The 19426-nt window shown below is 33.4% G+C and overlaps 2 protein-coding genes across 2 annotated transcripts in view; one reads left to right on the top strand and one right to left on the bottom strand.

Moving 5' to 3' along the window:
• The window catches only part of LOC136986136 (uncharacterized), an 88230-nt gene that overhangs the window by 59585 nt on the left and 9219 nt on the right, over nt 1-19426 (top strand). The window lies entirely within an intron of this gene.
• On the bottom strand, nt 1267-17841 carry LOC136986140 (uncharacterized). Its single transcript, XM_067283611.1, has 6 exons — nt 17712-17841; nt 17356-17411; nt 17165-17266; nt 4322-4408; nt 3732-3767; nt 1267-1491 (listed from the first exon to the last, which is right to left on the bottom strand). The coding sequence occupies exons 1-6, from the start codon at nt 17815-17817 to the stop codon at nt 1441-1443; spliced, it is 438 nt and encodes a 145-aa protein (XP_067139712.1). The 5' UTR covers nt 17818-17841; the 3' UTR covers nt 1267-1440.

Raw genomic sequence — 19426 nt, forward strand, 5'->3', positions numbered from 1 at the left:
AGATCATCTCTCTCCGCATTTTTCACTCATTAACGCCATCCGTTCGACAACTGAGAATTATTCCCGCAGACTAACTGCCGATTAAGTGGTAGCGAGTAATATCCCGACTCCACCCCCGGCTAGCCCCTCACATAAACATTCTAAAAAATGTGACATTTATTTCAGATAAATTATTTGAATAATAGAAATTTGATACGTATTCTGTGATTTTCATCAAATTATAAAAACAGAAATACTCTACATTTTTTTATACATATAAAATCTGTCATTTTTATATGCAATATGTTAAAATTGTACAGCTCATTGCGTATTAATACTATTATTGAATTTCATATAGATACAATGTTTTTACTATTGAAAAGAAAAAATAAAACGTTTTAAACCATTTACAGAACACATTTAACAAGAATATGAATAGATGTTATGTAACGTAATTATTAAATTATAGAGGGAAATTTTATAGTGATATATTTCGACACTTTGAAAGAAAATTTGTATACATTCGTGATCAGGGGGATAAGCTTAAATTCAATGCTTTTTCTAATATGTTTTTTATATATTTAAATGAATTATCACAATCTATCGACAATTGGAATGTTTGAATTAATATTGACTGACCTATTTATATTAATTGTGTAGCATGGCGTCTTGTAGTGATGAGCAGTTTTGCAGCATAACATTCACTTGATTCGCTGCCCTGAAATTTTGTCACACGTAGTAATGCTCTTGGGCATTTTGAAAAATTTGATACAAATAAAAGTTTGTCACAAGAGAAATCAAATTTTTTTGTAATTTTGTAGTTCCTTGTTTGTTGTCGTCATAAAAAACAATTGCTGTGTGAAGCTTTTGATGTTTGACTAATGATTTAAAAAATTTGTGTTATAAGTACAGTATTTAACTTGACTTTGTTTAGCACTACAACAAATAGAGATTTAAGAAAAAATGTTATTTGTTTTACTGTAAGGATCTTAACAATTTTATGATCAAACGTTGACTTTTCAGATGATTTGGATTAATTGAATTTTTAAAATAAACTTTAAAAAAACAAGCAACATTTTTTTTATTTTTGCAATGATTAAAAACTATTAAAAATTATAATTCTAGCTTTGATTATTTGATAAAGAAGGGACATATATAAGAAAAATTTCAATTATTTTTATTAAAATTAAGTTCATAGAAATCGGATGTAATTTTTAGCAATTCATTTTAAATTGTTCAATTTAAAAATGAATAAACTAATTTAATTTTTGTTAGTCCCAGTCACCATTATTTTTTAAATTTTTTATTTAGCATGTAAAATATTTGTATATATTTGTTACATTTATGGTAATAATTAGAAATACAAATATATTTTAAACGTCAATTTCGCCATTGGATGATGATAAAACATCAAATGTTCACTTTTTATCTTCTTTCGATCGAAACATCCGAAGACTGACATCAGGGATCATAAAACTTCAGGACAGGGCGATGGCTATAAAGTCCACAATTCTAAATTAAAGAAAAAAATTTTTCTTTAGTTATTATAATTTAAAATATATCATTTGAAAAAGCAAATCATATTATTCGAGTACAACATAACATGAATTACACACACGTCTGTAAGAAAATAAGAATAATCGTCTAATCTATAGGTAGAAAGCAATTTATGTGAACGTATCTAGTTAGTAAAATGATCCAGGTTATAGTTGAAGATTCCATTAAAAAGTACGAATTAATTCAATGATATGCAGACTCTTTAAAAGTACAACAGTAGCATGGCATTGTTTCTTCGCGGTTTAACCATAGAGGACTATAAAACTCTTTCTGTCCTGTGGGCACTAAGAGGGCTTTTGTTTAGCAAGCCCATTATGGGTTCGGCCAGGTCACAATGGAGAGGCCGGGTAGTGAGGGACGACGGTCGACATATTCGGTCGGACCACACCCAAAAAATTCCTGGGAATTTTTCGATTCCGGGTTCTCCAGAGCGGTAGGATGCCAACATAGAGGAATCTTTAACTGCTTTATCGTATGACATTGTGGCATTATTATTTTGCTGTCAAAGACAACTTTATGAAGGAAAAATTATTGGAAGGCTGGGAGCGAGCTAATCGCCAACGGATGTGTTCATGACGCTAAATGTGCCTCAAAACATGACCAGGCTTTGGGCTGGATTTCAAACAACAAATCTGGGACGTTAACCTTGGGAGGCTGCTCTTTGGCCATCGGTGTTAGTTTCACGACAACTGTTTAAATGAGGCTTCAGGTAATTGGTCTGTCTGTCAAACGCCTAGTACGTTGCATTCCATTGACTTCTGACTCCTGGGCACAGAAGAGCCAGTTTAAGAGTGATGAATGAAACTTTACGGACTTATCAATTACATTAATAAGTATTAATACACTTTTATTTTCCCAACTGGTTATACAGAGGGAAAGTATGGCGATCCGGCAAAAAATGATTCCTTAAGATTTTTACATTTTTGAACTTTGCACACCTTGAAACGTCGAGAAATGTAAAAAATTCCAGGGTAATTTCGTATGTTCGGTTGTTAGTATGTGCGTGGGTATGAGGCGTGATTTTATTCACCTTGTTTGAAGCTTAATAACACCGTGCTTTTTGTCGAAAATTCTGAATTTTGCAGGGAAATTTGTTTGTTAGGGAATTTATGCTATTAAATGTTAGTGATTAATTAAAAATCGAGGGAGTGGGAAGATAATAGGGTCGTGTGTTTCTCCAGTAGGGTCGGACTTAATGACGATTTTACTGGTTATTGGCACTTACAATTTTTTTAAATAAAACTCATGTCTAACTTTAAAATTAAGCTTTTGCCACTTTAGAATAGTGAAAAATATTTTAAAATTTTAATAAAATACGATAACAGATGGCGCCAAATGTAGCCGGAAAAGTTAAGCAATTCGTCGCTGGATTTTTTACTATAGATATTAACGGAGGCGCTCCATAACAGTAATCAGTCCATATGTTTCGTTTATATCAAAGAAATGTATTTTTCTTTGAATTGCTTTAAATTCTTTACTGTAAAAGTAAAATCCAAATTAAGTTAGAAATGACCGGTTTTTAAATTAGTTGGACCGAGTAACTTCTTTAGCTGTCGATTACTCCGAGTGCCACGTTTTTCTTATAATAATAATCATTACTTTTCATTAATAACTAATATTATTAATCGAAATAATTTGCTTAAAAGTACGCTATCGTTTTATAGATATTGGCAGCACGTTATTTAATCGAGTAACGTCGTGTTCTGCATTAGTAGTGTTGACTTTCTCACTCCTCATCGTCGATATTGAATATTTGAAAATTTGTTTTAGACATTACGTCAAACATTGTCTTATAGAAAATATAATAACGACGAAATGATTTATCCACGTATGGATAATTATACGAATTAAAGTAAAACTGTGGAATGCTTCGACTGATAACTGAATTTTACGTTTCTAAAATATACAATTAAGAGTTTCATCTAAATAAAATCTTAACGTTCAAAACGAATTATAGTAGATATCAAATTCGACATATTTTAAAAGTTATTTTAAAGTATTATAATAAGCGGTATTTTATAAAGTTACATTTTTGAAAGAGAAGTTAAGCTATCAACAAATATAACGTGATACTTTCTATAAGATCTTTAATTGAAAGAACAAGAAGTAATTACTGTATAATGAAGAAAATAATAAAGAAAATACAAAACGCGCCAATTGTCAATAATTAAAATTTAAGATAAAATTCTACTTACCCTATTTTCTTTCACTTCTTCAACGTAATCACAAAGCTGAAAGTATAAAAATAATTCAACTTGAATCTAAATGCAATCCTCGGTACGATTTTTAATTTTTTCTAAAATTTAACATAAGTTGAGCCTTACATAGACACAATAGCCAAGCGTTTCTCAATATATTTGTAATGGTTCGCGACTCAAATGTTTACTGGGCTTTTGAAAAATTTTAATTACACTAATAATGACTCTGGTTTATATTATGAAATGTACTCAATGTGAAATATAACATTGAGTACATTTCTATTTAGAGCGTTTCGATTTGTAACAAATAACTTAGTTAAATTTTTATTCATAAAAATTAAAGTAAGTTAACTATTAAAAATAAGATGACGGATTGTAAATAAAACAGGCTGTTTCAAAATTATCCAGGATTTACTTTGAAAAATACTTCAAGATTCTTTTATAAATTTAATCAACCCTTTTACTTTTCCGGCTTTGTTATAAATAACAGGGAGAAAGTACGGCGACCGGTGAAAAACTGATCCCCCTCCTAAAATTTTTACATTTTTGTTTTGGAATTCAAAAAATACATTTTTAATAATACTTACGTCATCAACATCGTATAATCTACCGCTGTTTTTCAGGAGGTCCAGTTTTGCTGCATATTCACAACAATTAGAAACGCCTATATATTCCTGAAAAATTATTAAATTATAACTTTTAAAACTATTGTATAATTAATAGTGCATATTTTATATATCGATGATCGGTTACGAAACTGGAAGGTTGAAGTGAAAACAATGATAGAAATGTAATATGAGAAATGGTTTTATTCGATTACGGCTATATGACACATGGTTGATTTGCCGGGAAAATGCCCCCGGAAGGTCTTTTATGGGAGACTGGTTCCTATTTAGATGTTACAAACGCGAATAAAATCCGGAAAAATCCACATGGCCAGTCCATTAGCGAGGCGCAAACCCACGACCAGTGTTTAGTTGTTTTATCCACTCGGCCACTGGTGGACGCAATATCGGAAATGGAAACACTACTGAAAAGCCGATGTATTTTGACTGATCGGATAGCCAACTTCTGAATTCTAAATTTACTTAACTTTACGCTGTTACAAAAAATGAAAATTTCCCAGTTTTACGTGCGGTACTGCTAGAGTAAAGAAAAACACGTCAAATCACTGGAAATGCGGACAAAACGGACAATTTACAAAAATATGCACAGACACATGTATTTGTAAGTTAAGTATGGTAACGCTGCCTACAAAAGCAAAGTTAACATAATAAACATACTAATTATAAGTTTCAAAGAAGTTGTTATAAAACTTTCTATTAGTGCATCGAAGTTAAGCGATGAACAAAGCTTATAATAATATAATACATACTATAGTAACAAGTTGAATGGGTGAGTAAAAGGGTTGAAGTGCCTTCGACCCTCTTACCCATTCAACTGGAGGGATGAACGATTAATCAATCCAATCTGCTGCAAAACGAAAACAAATTTTCGACTAATAACAGACAAGGTTTTTAATCCCGTGTCCTTCTTAAATAAATTTAATTTACTGACTTTAACATAGTTTCATTATAGTGATGTGTGCGTACTTCAGCCTTCCGGAAGCCCTATTGGGTATTTTTTTAACTCTCCGCCCTGAGGGCACTAAGAGGGTCTTTTTTAGAAAGCCCATTATGGGATGAGACGGCCAAGACGGCAACCTACCGCTCTGGGAGACCCGGGTTCAAATCCAGACGGTCAATAAATTCCCGAAAGTTTTTCGGGGGGTGGTCTGTTCGAATATGTCGGGCTCTCTCCCTCACCACCCCGCCGCTTCATTGTGAACCTGGCCGAACCCATAATGGGCTTGCTAATGGAGGCCCTGTTAGTGTCCACAGAACAAAGAGTTTTTTTAAAAGAAAAAACAAAAAAGCCCATGATGAGTTTGGCCAGGTCCACAATAAGGCGGCGGGGCGGTAAGAGATGAGGGTCGAGGTATCCGGTCGGACCACCCCCCGAAAAATTTCTGGGAATTTTTCGATTCCGGATCGATCTCCAGAGCAGTAGGCTGTCTTTTTGACTTCTACTGCCGAGACCTATGTCCACTCCACGTTCTGCATTCCCGATTGTTACATCCCTAATACTGTACTATGGTATACTATAACCAATATAACAATGTATAAAACTGTTGTTTTTACCCAAAATGAGCAAATAAAACAAATAACTAAGCATCAGTATTGTTTGCAATTTAAAGGAAATCAGTTCGATTAAGCAAATACTCGTAAGACCGTAACCGTTATGTTTCATCTAATTTTGTCATAAAAATTCAAATTCTGGATTATGAAATTATTCGAAATTATAAATTGTAAAATATATTAATTATTATATTCATTATGATGAGGTGACTTTTTTGAATACTCTCCATTTCGCACAAATTTTAAGTTAGAACTATTTTTTTGATTAAATTTCAATTAATATAAGGGCAAATTAATATTGTTTGTGAGAATATCATCCAAATTAAAATGCAACGATCCCCTGTGAAGTGTGGAAGACCGCCACTTTCTCGAATCAGGTCAGAAAATAAACAGAACCAACCATCTACATGAAACTCCAAACTTATCACGCACTATGGAATACACTTAAAAAAGACCTACAAGAAGATGCAATAGAGTCGTTAAATTACAACTCGAATACACTTCAACAAAGTTCTCAAAGCTCTACAGGTGAGTCAGACAATTTTAATTCAACACTATTAAATAACTCGGACAGCCAGCTAGACACTACAACTACAATCCTATGGAACAAAATATCCAATTTGATAAATACTTCAAATGATAAACTGTTCAGCCAAATGACTGTTATAAAAGATTTAGAACTAATACATCAAAACTTACGAGAAACCAAGGAACAACAAGCAAAAGTGGAAGAAATTACTAACTTCAATTTGTAAGTAAGTTAGTTACGAAATTACGATAATGACGAAAGGCAGCAGTTTCATTATCATCAGACTTCAGCGTGGAAAACTTTCCTAAGCGGTGGAGTACTGGTTAGCGTAAGGCGATACTCGACTTGCGTACTGCGGTGCAGAAAAGAAACGGAGCTCTTACTGTACTAGACACTCCAAATAATCTAATGTCTAACGAAAACTCAACTATGGCCCTCAGTCCGGGGCACCTCTTAAATGAGGAGAGGGTGCTAAGAATCTCCCCGTCGTCTGCCATTCGGAACACTGGAAATACCTTAAATAAAATGAAAATATACAACAAAATAACACGAATTGCTACTTGGAATGTTCGGAGTCTGTTTATGGCAGGAAAACTCGCCAACGTTGTAGCAGAGATGTCTAGAATGAAGATTGACATAATGGAATTGAGTGAAGTTTGATGGCCTGGCTCTGGTAAACATAAAACAACTAATGAGATATCTATATTATTCCGGAGGTTCAGATCTAAGTCACAGATACGGGACTGCTATAATAGTTTCAAATAAATTAGCAAAATCAGTCATCGACTATGTGCTTCTCAGTGACCGAGTTATGTTAATTAAATTACAAACAACATACAGAGTAATGAACATAATTCAAGCCTATACTCCAACTAATAGCAAACCTGACACAGATGTCGAACAATTCTATAACGATCTTGACCGAGCGCTCAGTAGCACTAAGAATGAAGAAATAACCATAATATTGGGAGACTTCAATGCTAAGATTGGTTCAGGTGCTGAGGGAGATATCATTGGGGCGTACGGCCTGGGCGAAAGAAACGATCGAGGAGACAGATTGGTTCAGTTCTGTATTGAGAACAAACTAATTGCATCAAACACCTTTTTTCGGTTACATCCCAGACGATTAAACACATGGCGATCGCCGGCCGATGGTATCCAGGGAATCGTGAGGAACCAAATAGATTTTATACTAGTTGCACGGAGATTTAAGAAAGTTATAAAATCTGTTAAAACATAGCCAGGTGCAGATGTTAATAGCGATCATAACCCAGTCGTAATTGAATTCAAATTTCGACGTTCTACTCATGTTGTTGAAAGAAAAGGAACAAGGCGAATCGATATAGATAAAATAAAAGATCCTGAAATAAAAAAAAGATTGGCCATAAATATGAAACGCTTGTTGAAAGAAACACACCACCACAGCAGGAACAAGTAGATGAAACCTGGAATCAAATAAGAAACAAGATCAACCATTTACAAGAACACGACATCGGATTCACTTAGAATAGAAAGAGACAGAGACGGATGACATCAGAAATTTTGGAGCTTATGGATAACAGACGGAAACATAAAAGAAACGATGGAAAATACAGAGAGTTAAATAGACCCATAAGAAAGAAATGCAGGGATACAAAAGAGAAATGGATGTCTGATAAATGAAAAGAAATAGAACTGTTACAAGAAAAGTGTGATACATTCAACATACATAAAAAAGTAAAAGAGATGTCGAACCTGTACAGAAAACAACCTGGATCAATTCTTAAAGATAAAAACGATAACATAGTCATAGGCGTCGAAGAAACACTGAAACGATGGAAAGAATATATTGAAAAACTTTTTGATGACAGAAGACCCGACGATCCACCACCTACAACCGATATTAACGAAGAAATTCCTGAAATTACAAAACAAGAGGTTGTTTGTGCCATAAATATGCAAAAGAATGGCAAAGCTACAGGACATGACAGGATCCATTCTGAAGTTATGAAAGCTATAGCAGAACAAGAGGGTACAGGATTTAAATTACTAACAGAATTCTTCAATACCATTTATAAATGTGATAGAATACCTAGAGATTGGCTAAAGTCCACCTTCATTCCTATACCCAAAAAGATTGGTTTGTGGCCGTCAGCCATATTTTAGTTATATATATATATGTATAGTTATAAGTTCTGTATTTTGCTTCTATTTTCTTGTCTCATTCCTACTTTCGTATCTTATTTCATTACTACTTTCCATTGTCTCAAAGCGACTCATACGTGAACCGTTATCGCTCGAAGGGAAGGGTTGCCCTTTCCAAGAACCAAGTGTCGAACAAAGGAGATTAAGACTTTCCCGAAATTGGGGATATGGACAAAGAAAATATAGGCCCAAGGCAGTGTAAGAAAAGAAGAGAGACATCGGACGATACAGACGGAGCAAGTAGTGCTCCAGACTGAGGAAAAAAAGAGGCTACGAAGATCTCTAAGGCATCGAGAGAGCTGAAGAATCTCGACATAGAGCTACTAGAGGAGTAGAGCGAGACTACGATTTTGTGTGTGAGCGTAAAAATCATCGAGGACGTTAACCTCACGACCTGGACCCGGGTACTTCCTATCTGCCTTTTCTCTACTTTTCTTAATCTATCCTTTCCTTTCCTTGTTAGTTTTAAGATAGTTATAAGATTAGTTGTAAATTAGTTATTAGGTTCCATTTTTTATCTTCATGTTCGTTTGTGTTACGCGCGCGATGTATATATGTGTAGTAACAGGAAGTGACTTGCCTTCCCCCCTGTAAAGTTATAGAAGTAACTATATCGAGTTGAGATTCGTGAAATAAAAGAACCGCATTTGAAAGAAATAAAAGGTGAGTAGTATAGATTGTATATTTTCTCTCTGTGTCGTTAATTGTTATCGTTACTCGCGGACTCGCAAATATTTCCTTTCGAACCACCACAGAGGACCTATTCTGAGCTCTTCCGATAACTGAACGAGAGCGATACACGGGACATTCGATAAGTCGCCTTAGCGAAAGGCAGTTAACGAACCTTAGACAAATCGCTATTCTGTGCTTCACGTTAAGTGGGTTTCGCTACGGGTAGTCGGTCGAGATGCGTCTGGGTTCCATGCTATCGATAGCTATTACGCTTTAACCAATCACAGTTTAGTTAACATTGTATTTTGTCACGTGACTGCAACCCGCCATTTTCTAAGCGAAGCACGTGCTTTTAGCATTGTCGTGTACTAGCGCTAGTGATATAGTTTTGTTTTGTTTTAAAATGTCTGGGTCTATTACTGGGTCTATTTTGTCAGCCCATCCGTTAAGCAAATATTTGTTTTTAAAAATTATAATTTATGTGATAGATAGTCATATATGTATAGTGTATAGTTTACTGTTAAGTTACGTATATAGAATGTATTTTTTTTAAACTAAAACTAATGAATTAAAGCCGACATTAAACTTAGATAAAATCTACAAAATAAAGATTTCTATTATTACATAATGCTAACATTTTACAATTATACAAAGTATGTCTAAGTTTCTTTGTATATTTCTATATAACTTCATATAATTAATGTATTTTTTAATTCATTCATTAAGAATAAAATGACAAACTTAATTTTGCCACAAGTTCTACTTCTATAAACCTTATAACCAAATTAGAATTAGTATTATGTTTAAATGTCAAATGCAATACATCTTATTAAATGTAAATATTATTTGCATAGACATGGAGTGACTGGAAAGCAAACATTAAAAGTAAAGTTTCACAAATAAAGAAAATCAACGTTTCAAACAGGAGGTGGGCCTTCAGTTAATCAAAAATTAACTGAAGTTGAAGAAAGAGTATTAAATTTAATCGGTGTTACTGCTGTCCCCTCTCTCCAATTGCTCGTGAAGTAAAATCATTCTTACACGAAAAGACGCCATATTGTTTTCACTTTCGTTAAGTTCCTAACGGCAGCTCGAGAGTGAACGATAACATAGGCTTAGTTATCGCACGTGGCTATCGGCACCGAAAACGAAACGTACGGCTCGGAATAGCATTTTCACAGTTGATTAAACGCGAATCACGTGGTTCCGATAGAAACTGGTTTTTATCGTATTCGTTAGCTTAACGATACTACTCAGAATAGGTCCCCAGGTTCTCGGTGTGATGACTACCGCTTGTTAAATCTAATGTTTCATGTGCTCAAAATCTTTTTAAAAATCATCCATAGACGTATATACAGGAAATGTGAACTAGATATTGATGAAACACAGTTTGGATTTCGTAATGGGCTTGGTACACGAGAGGCACTCTTGCTTAAACGTATTAGTTCAAAGATGCACGGATATGAACGCCGATGTTTATGCCTGCTTTATAGACTATCGTAAAGCTTTTGACTGCGTAAATCACCAAAAGATGATTGAGATCTTAACATCAATTGGCATTGACAAAGGCAGTCTGCGTGTCATCGGCGAACAGTATTGGCGTCAAACAGCAGAGGTCAGACTTGAAAAAGAAACTTCTGAAACCACGTTAATTAAGAGAGGAATGCGCCAAGGTTGTGTGCTATCCCTCCTCCTCTTTAATATATACTCAGAGGCTATATTCAAGGAAGCCTTGGAAGACGGTGATTGTGGGATCAACGTAAATGGCAAATTAATTAACAACATTAGATACGCGGATGACGCAGTGGTTATGGCAAATAGTCCGGAAGAATTACAACAACTGATGGACCGTATTGTCGAGTACAGTGAACCGCATGGTCTCTTTATGAATTTTACCAAAACCAAACTTCTTGTGTTCTTTGAGAACATAAGAAATTCTGTTTTGGTAAAATTCATAAAAGAACAAGGAAAAATGCAAATCTTGTCATTCACAGGAACACTATCGTGCAGGTATCATCTCTCAAATACCTTGGCACAATAATAAACGAACAATGTGACCAGCGTAAAAAAATAAGAGCAAGGATCGAACAAACCAGAACATCGTTTATGAATATGAAAAATTTTTTTATTAGATCCGATTTGAGTTTATGTCTGAGGATTCGAATGTTAAGGTGCTACATCTTCTCTGTCCTGCTGTATGGATGTAAAAGTTGGACTCTAGACCCCAAACTGAGAAAATAATTGAAGCTTTCGAAATGTATTTGTACAGATGAATACTTCGAATGTCATGGGTGCAAAAGATTACTAATGTTGAAGTCCTGAACCGCATGAACAAACAAACAGAACTCCTGCTGACCATCAAGATCAGGAAAACACAATACATAGGTCATATAATGAGAGGAGAGAAATATCGAATACTTAGATTAATATTAGAGGGAAAAATACAAGGAAAACGGTCTGTTGGTTGAAGGACATCACAAGGTGGGTCCGGAGAACATCTATGGAGATATTCCGAGCTGCTGCATCGAGGACACCATTAGCTATATGGATCGCCTACCTTCGACAGGAGATGGCGCATTAAGAAGAATTACACGACTTACCGAAAACAAAATATACAGGTTAAACTACGAAATGATATTTTATTGTTGGACCATAAAAAACTAACATATAGTATTAATACGAGAAAATTAGTTTACGCAAACACCTTTCTTTTTTATCCCAAACAATTATGGCCAGCTGATACCAAGAAAAACAAAAAAATACCCATCAAGAAGAACTCATTACGAATAATCAACTCAACTCTTTTCCGTCGTTAATTGGAACGGTCAAGGAATCAAAAATAAAACTTTATAAATTCTTTCTACTCCAAATATAATCCTGGTTTTTTAGCAATAACTGAAACCTGGATCACTTCTGATCTTTTTTATAAATCTAAATTTTTTAAAGAATTCATAATAGAATCAGTTCCGGCGCAAAAATCAATGGGTCCAGGCCGTCCGAGTAGAGGCATATGTATATTAATAAAAAAGAATTTCTGTAAAATAATAGATACGTTACAGTCAAAACCCGTTTTTAGTTAGAACGCGTTTTAACTGGTTGAAACTAGTTTATACTGGACGTCTTTGTTAAAACCCGTTTTGTCTAATTCATTTTTGACTAGCAGTCAATTCTAGTTTTAACTGTACATGTTTTGATTTTGGATAAAACTAGTTTTAACTTTTAACATTAGTTAAAACTAATTTTAGCTACATAAATATGTTTGGGGGAAATAAATAAAGTTGTGTGTAGTGATTCGGGGAAAGATGCCTAACATTTCGCTTATGAAGGAAATTGTAGCCATAATTTGGGTTTTGGAGGCCTCTGACGAAAATATCATATTCTTGAGCATGTTTTTCAAATAAAACTTTGGAGTATATGAAAAATAATTGTGTATTGTGTTTGCAATGACGACTTTTTTACTGTCTGGCATTTTAGGCATCTCACCCCAAGTATCCGGGTGAGATGCCAAATGCCATTAGGGTAAATAACAAATATAATTGCATAAAATTAATTTTTGAATATCTTAACCAAATTTAATTTATTGCATATGTAGTACAAAGTACTTCATAGTAAGTATAACAGCGCAGTATAAGTATTGTTAAGTTTCCGCCCGTTCTAACGTGCTCTATAGCTAGCCGAAAACTTTTTTCAGTCCAAAAAGTCCTTTTTTTGAAAAGTCCTTATATAATTTCTATGCGTATCCTGCAATAAAACGAGAAAACAAAAATTTATTAAAAATAGGCATATTTGAATTCAATTAACAAAAAATAGGCATGGTACCCCAAGAAAAATGTGGCATCTTTTCCATTTGTCGGGGTAAGATGCCTAGTGAAGTCACGTGTTCTAGCGTGTCTGATCGGGATCCGCGGTAGCTAACAATGGAAACTTTAAAACCTTAACTACATCACACATTAATTGTTTTACGCAATTTTTAATAAATTCTATTTTAACTTTTAGTTTTAAAATGATTCTAGAAACATTTTACAACAAAAACTTCGTTCTTATCTTGCTTTTATTCTTCTCGGGTGTAGAAAATGAGGTAACGGTAGCAAACTACAGCTTTCCGCACTCATTATTGGCCCAACGATTCATCATACAAACACATGACAATATCTGACGTCACCGTTTGAAAATATCGAAAAGTAGGCATCTTTTCCCGAATCACTTTATATGTTGCAGTCAAAACCAGTTTTTAGTTTGGATGCATTTTAACTAGTTGAAACTAGTTTATACTGGGTGTCTTTGTTAAAACCCGTTTTGTCTAGTTAAAACTAGAATTTACTGCTAGTCAAAAATGAATTTGAGTTAAAACTAGTTTTAACTAGACAAAACGGGTTTTAACAGAGACATCTAGTATAAACTAGTTTCTATATAAACTAGTTAAAATGCGTTCTAACTAAAAACGGGTTTCGACTGTAACAGATATAAAAAAATCTAATAACTACATTTTACTCCTCGTTTCATTAAATAAGCCTATACTGTCAAATAAAATTAGCAAATTAATAACACTAATAATTGCTTATATTCCTCCCAACGCTTTAGCTACACTAAAGGATACTCTCAAAATAATAGAAACTTGGCATTATACTTCCCCCCTACACTATTATAATAGGTGACTTTAACTGTCGAATAGGTGAACTAATAGACTCAAAATAATACGGTCCTAATTCTTTAATATATAATACTCGTTATTCTAAAGATAAACAGAGCAATAGGCTGGGAATAAAACTCATTGAGACTGTAACTGACCAAAAGATGTTTGTCCTTAAATGGCCGGATTAAACCAGATATCCCAGCCGAATATACTTGTCTGACTTATACCGATTCATCGACTATAGATCTTACAATTTGTTCAGAACTATTTTTGGATTGTTGCTTAGAATTCTTTACGACCACTTTTGATATTTCTGACCATCTCCCTACTATAGCTAAATTCCTATTATTCCCTGCCAAGAAACTGGATAACCCATATAGCAATAAATTTAACATAAATTATAAAACTTCGAGTTACAAGACGGAAATAGAGAAACGTTTTAATAAAATCCCCGAAGTGACACTTTAAATAGTGAAGACATTTATAAATTAATGATAATTATAATGAATGACTATATATATTAATAATAACGAAAAATTACACTTATTAAAAAACACAGAAAACTTTACGCTTCTTTTATCGATATTCAAAAAGCCTTCGATTCAATATATGTCCCGTTACTAATACATAAATTAAAGTCTTGCGGTGCCAGTGTTCAATTCACCTCAACTGTTTCTACTTTATTTTCAAACTACAATATAAAGATCGAGCATGGAAATAATATCTCCCCATATTTAACCCTTTCTCGCGGCATCCTCCAAGGTGATCCACTTTCTCCATACCTTTTTAATTTTTATCTAAGTAGCATTGACCGTCTTTTTCTCGAACCAAATGACGGAATAGTAATAAGCAATAGAGTCTTCCACTATATCCTATTTGCAGATGATCTCGTTGTTATAGCGCCGACTAAAATTTCATTACGAAGGAAAATTAACCAATTACCAGTGGCGTAGCGAGGGGGTCTATCGTGCACCGGGCGCCACTGGCAAAGGGACGTCCAAATGGTCTCCTAGACAAACTATATGTGTTTCTGGAGGGGGAGAGGGGCGCCAATAAAGTGTCGGGTGCCAGTTATATTCGCTACGCAACTGCCAACTACATTCATACTCAAGTTCGATTTATCTAACAATAAACCCAGTTAAAACTAAAATAATTATCTTTCGTAATAATACCGACAAAGAATCAAAAATTTACTACGATAATACAAATTGTTAACGAAGTAAATTACTTGGGAATCAATTTCGATTGGAATATAACCTTTAAATCTCATATTTCAAAACTCAATAATAAAGTAAAGCAGGCTATAGATAAAAATAAGAGATTACGTCCCAATCTGAAAACGTCCAATCTAATTATTCATATGAAATTATATAACTCTATCGTTAATCCTATTATTTACTACGCTAGCCCCATTTGAAGCCTGGACTATCTTTATACATTAGAATCTTTTCATATCTGCTATCTACGCAAGATATTCCATTTAGAAAAAACTGTTCCTGGTTATGCGTTACGTCACGAATTAAACCGTATTTGGTCTTTTCCGTTCCTATTGAAACGCATCATTAAATTTTACTATAGACTTAAATTTAAAAGCTATAACAATGCAGCCTTTTTACACCGAGAAAATATCAACCAAAGTAATAACCTAAAATCTAAACAGTTATGGCAGTACAAATTAAGTAAAATCCTTAATTCTTTTGGTGTTTCAGAATTACTTTTTAAAGATACTGTAGTATCCAAGACTGGAAATACGGTTATTCACTCCTTTTGAACTCTCCAATATCACACTCCACAAATAAAGGCCAACTCTCTCTAACTAACAGCAACTATCACTCCCGGTACACAGATCTATTTAAAATTCCATCTGTTCAACCATATATGTTGCAATCTGTCAATTTGAATGTAAAACGACTTATCATCCAACTCCTTTTGAATAAACATTCCCTCTTTAATTAATGGTACCTATATAGGTTTCTCGAACAAAAAATGCTTTTTATGTAACTCCGGCGAATTCACACCACATCATTTATTATTAAAATGCCAAAAACTTAATAATGTACGTGAACAATATCAAATAGTTCGTATCTGCAATTGTAACTCGTTAATTGAGCTCTTAACAAAATTAAATAACATCAATAAAAAGGATTTATATAAAATTTATAATTATCTTATTAAAATAATGGACAAATACAAAATTCTAAGTTAATATTATTCTGAAAGTAAATCTTGAAAATTGTAACGGAATAAATATAACCATTTTATCTTAAACAACTTACGTAAGATCCTATGGTTATAATACAGGATTTTCCGCAAAATAAATGTAAGAACTGGTAAACAATAAAATGATGTATAGTAGATATAATACTGCTGTAAATTACAAATGTTAACTTATCCAATTAATCGTTTGTAACCCCCGTAACAAGGAAATTATTCCCATTGCTAAATTGATTGATTGATATTCATTACGCATTCTATTGTTAAAAAACTTGTATAATTATTAAAAATTATTTTTAAAAATTTCATTATAATATAAATATTCTATTTGAACAAAATTTCACACTTATATAATAAAATACACAAATGGTACAATATCAAATAAAAGTTTTATAGGCCAAAATTTAATGACGAGATGCCAATCTGTATAGTAAATCTATGTGACTCGAGAGTCGAATCGGGAAGGGTCTCGGTCAGTGGCGTAGCTACCGTGGGTGACACCCGGTGCGGATACCGTGGTGTCACCCCTTTTAACTCTTTTATAAAACACTGTTAAATTGTAATATCTTCGCATTGGAGCAACTCGAACGCTATATTGAATATGCGACGTCGCGACGTACGAGTTTAGATTTACAGAATAAATCATGGTAAGATTTTCAGCTGGTGCGAGCTCTCGTAGCGTCTCCTACTAGCGAAGAAACTGTCACGTGAAGGCGAGCCGTTGGCCTTCTTTTTTTTTTTTTAGGTACAGGCCTACCGGGTGTAACCCCTACGCGGGTGACCCCGGAGCGGGTCGCCCTCACCGCTTCCCCTCTAGCTACGCCTCTGGTCTCGGTAATTTTTCATAGACTCGCCTCATCATCGCCAACTACCTCCATCGAGGACATGGTCGAACCCAAGATGGGTATAATTTAAAAGGCCTTCTTAATGCCCTCGTTTGAAAAAAGTTTATAAAATTTTTATAGTAAAGTATTAAGAACTATATTTTATATATAAATAAAATATAAGAAAATATGATTACATCACGATTCAAAGAACAAACTTTGTCTAATTTCTCTTCTACGGTTTCATCTTTTCCCGTTTCAGAAACTGAATTATAACAATTTTCAAATATTTCGAAACCCTGAAAGACATTTTGCAATGAATCATTTTCAAATACTTATTATCAAATGAAATTAATGTAATTTTTAAAAATCGAACGTCGATTCTTACTCTTGTAGATTCGAACCTTCGTACACATGCAATCATCGACACTTTGTCTTTCACATCTATTAAAGTATAAAGTGCACAATATTAATTGTTTTACAAGCAGTAGAGTTAATTACAATATTTAAATTGATGTGAGAGACTCGGATCCAGGACTCTGACTCCATCTCGGACCCTAGAGGTCTATATACAAGACCGCTCGAGCAAGATTGGAACCAAATCGGTCTCTGTATCGACCTTAAGGATTCGGTGGTGTCAGTCCTGACGTGTCATCGTGACGTGGTGCCGACTCTCTGGTCACATGTACATATATAGTCAAATTTTATATTTCAAATAGGCCTACTTTTTAAGAAATGTCTTACCGCAATATCGATCTAATAAGCTTTTCGAACAACTCGAGTATAATCTTCCACCTAATGCACCACCTAAGAAAAGGAAAACGATCAAAAAGAAACCTGCAAAATGCATTTTACAGCTTTGTAAGAGCTACGTTTCTTGAATTTTCAACTCTTAAATGATTAAAATCATGCGATATCTTTTATAGCCTGAGAGTCATAATTAGATGCACCTATTGAATGTAATTAATATGCTACCTTGAAATCATCTACTCAAGGATGACACGTACAGATCTAATTTAAATAATAAAAATCGTTTTAAGGTATGTAAAAAAAGTGTCTTTTTGAGATCTGAAAATAACTATTCTTATTAATAATGAAGAAACATATTTAATAAAAATATTTACTTTATTAAATATTAAATAATAGTATTATTATAATTAAACATTATTTTTAAAAAGTTTAATAATTTCAGAGTAAGGATTATAGAAAACCTGTCTAAAACGAATCTTCCATAAAAAATGTTAACGAGAATTTGTCTATTAATTTTTATTCCTGTGTTATAATTGTACGTTAATTGTCCGGAAAGTATGTACGAAAATGCAACACTGGAGTTTCAACTCTATCGAGAAGAGTTTATTAACTATAAAAATAAAACATCCTATAACACTAGAACATACCAAGTAGAAAATTCTATTATCGCATTCCGTTTTATACAGGTATGAAACAAAACACTAGCGATCGAATCCGAATGTTTCGTTTAAAACAAGCTAAAATTTTAACAATTAAGTGATACTATTTTTAAATTATTCTACGTCGAATTTCCGGAACAAACGTCACGTATGCCCGCGGCGTTGCCTTGAAGTCAAAAATTGGGCGTTGTCCGGGTGTGGTTGTCAAAAAGTGCGTTTCGAGAGCCGGCTAAACGCATCACGAATAGTATGTGAAGTATATTTCAGAAATCAAAAGAAACTCATTTATAACATTATTTATTACGTCCAATAATTATATAAGGAAACAATAATTATGGTACACATCTATTAATAATTTAAAATATATTACAAAGTGCGAAAGAAAACTTTTCACCTTTTACAGTACGCAACGAGCCAAAGAGTTTGAAAACTGAGGAGTTATACAATAAAATCAAAGCAATCAATTACTTTTTTCAACGAAACTTCCTCGTTACGTTTACAAATCTTTTCAAAGGACATCTTCATAATAAGAGTTTTTTGTACCGAAATTAATTCAGGTGTCGTAAGTCTAGAATTTGCAAGGTTGTTATTATTCACGGCGCGATTATATGTGAGAATGCGAGGAGTCGAAACAAACAAAAAATATAAAGTGATAAAATTTAAACGTTAAACACTCACCAGTTCTTGATATATAATTTTCAATGCCAATTAAATTAATAAAAATATAAACCGAAAAATCAACTTAATTAAAAAATGTTTTTTATCTGTGATAAAACAACGTTTTTTTAATAACGAACAAGAAAAAAATTATTAAAAAAAGTAAGATTCTAGAAAAATTAATTTAGTGAAAGTAAAACACCGAGGAAACGTATTATATAAGAAGCATAATTAATAAAATACTTTTCTGGTCTTAAAACTAGTCGGAGGTTTATAAAATTTTAAATTGCAAGCCACATTAATCATGTTTAGATGTTTCGTATACTGTATACATGGAAATAAAAATCATATAATTTACACTTATTTGTTAAAATATCCAATTCCTCTCAAAGT

This window comes from Centruroides vittatus, unplaced genomic scaffold (genome assembly GCF_030686945.1).
Source record: "Centruroides vittatus isolate TY-2023 unplaced genomic scaffold, ASM3068694v2 scaffold_1014, whole genome shotgun sequence".
NCBI lineage: Eukaryota > Metazoa > Arthropoda > Arachnida > Scorpiones > Buthidae > Centruroides > Centruroides vittatus.

Coding starts and splice junctions, on each gene's coding strand:
- LOC136986140 (XM_067283611.1), bottom strand. CDS start 17,817: ATGCATTTTGCAGGTTTCTTTTTGATCGTTTTCCTTTTCTTAGGTGGT. Junction 17,412..17,711: donor CTTATTAGATCGATATTGCG/GTAAGACATTTC, acceptor ATACTTTAATAG/ATGTGAAAGACAAAGTGTCG. Junction 4,409..17,164: donor TTTGTTCTTTGAATCGTGAT/GTAATCATATTT, acceptor ATAATTTTTCAG/GAATATATAGGCGTTTCTAA.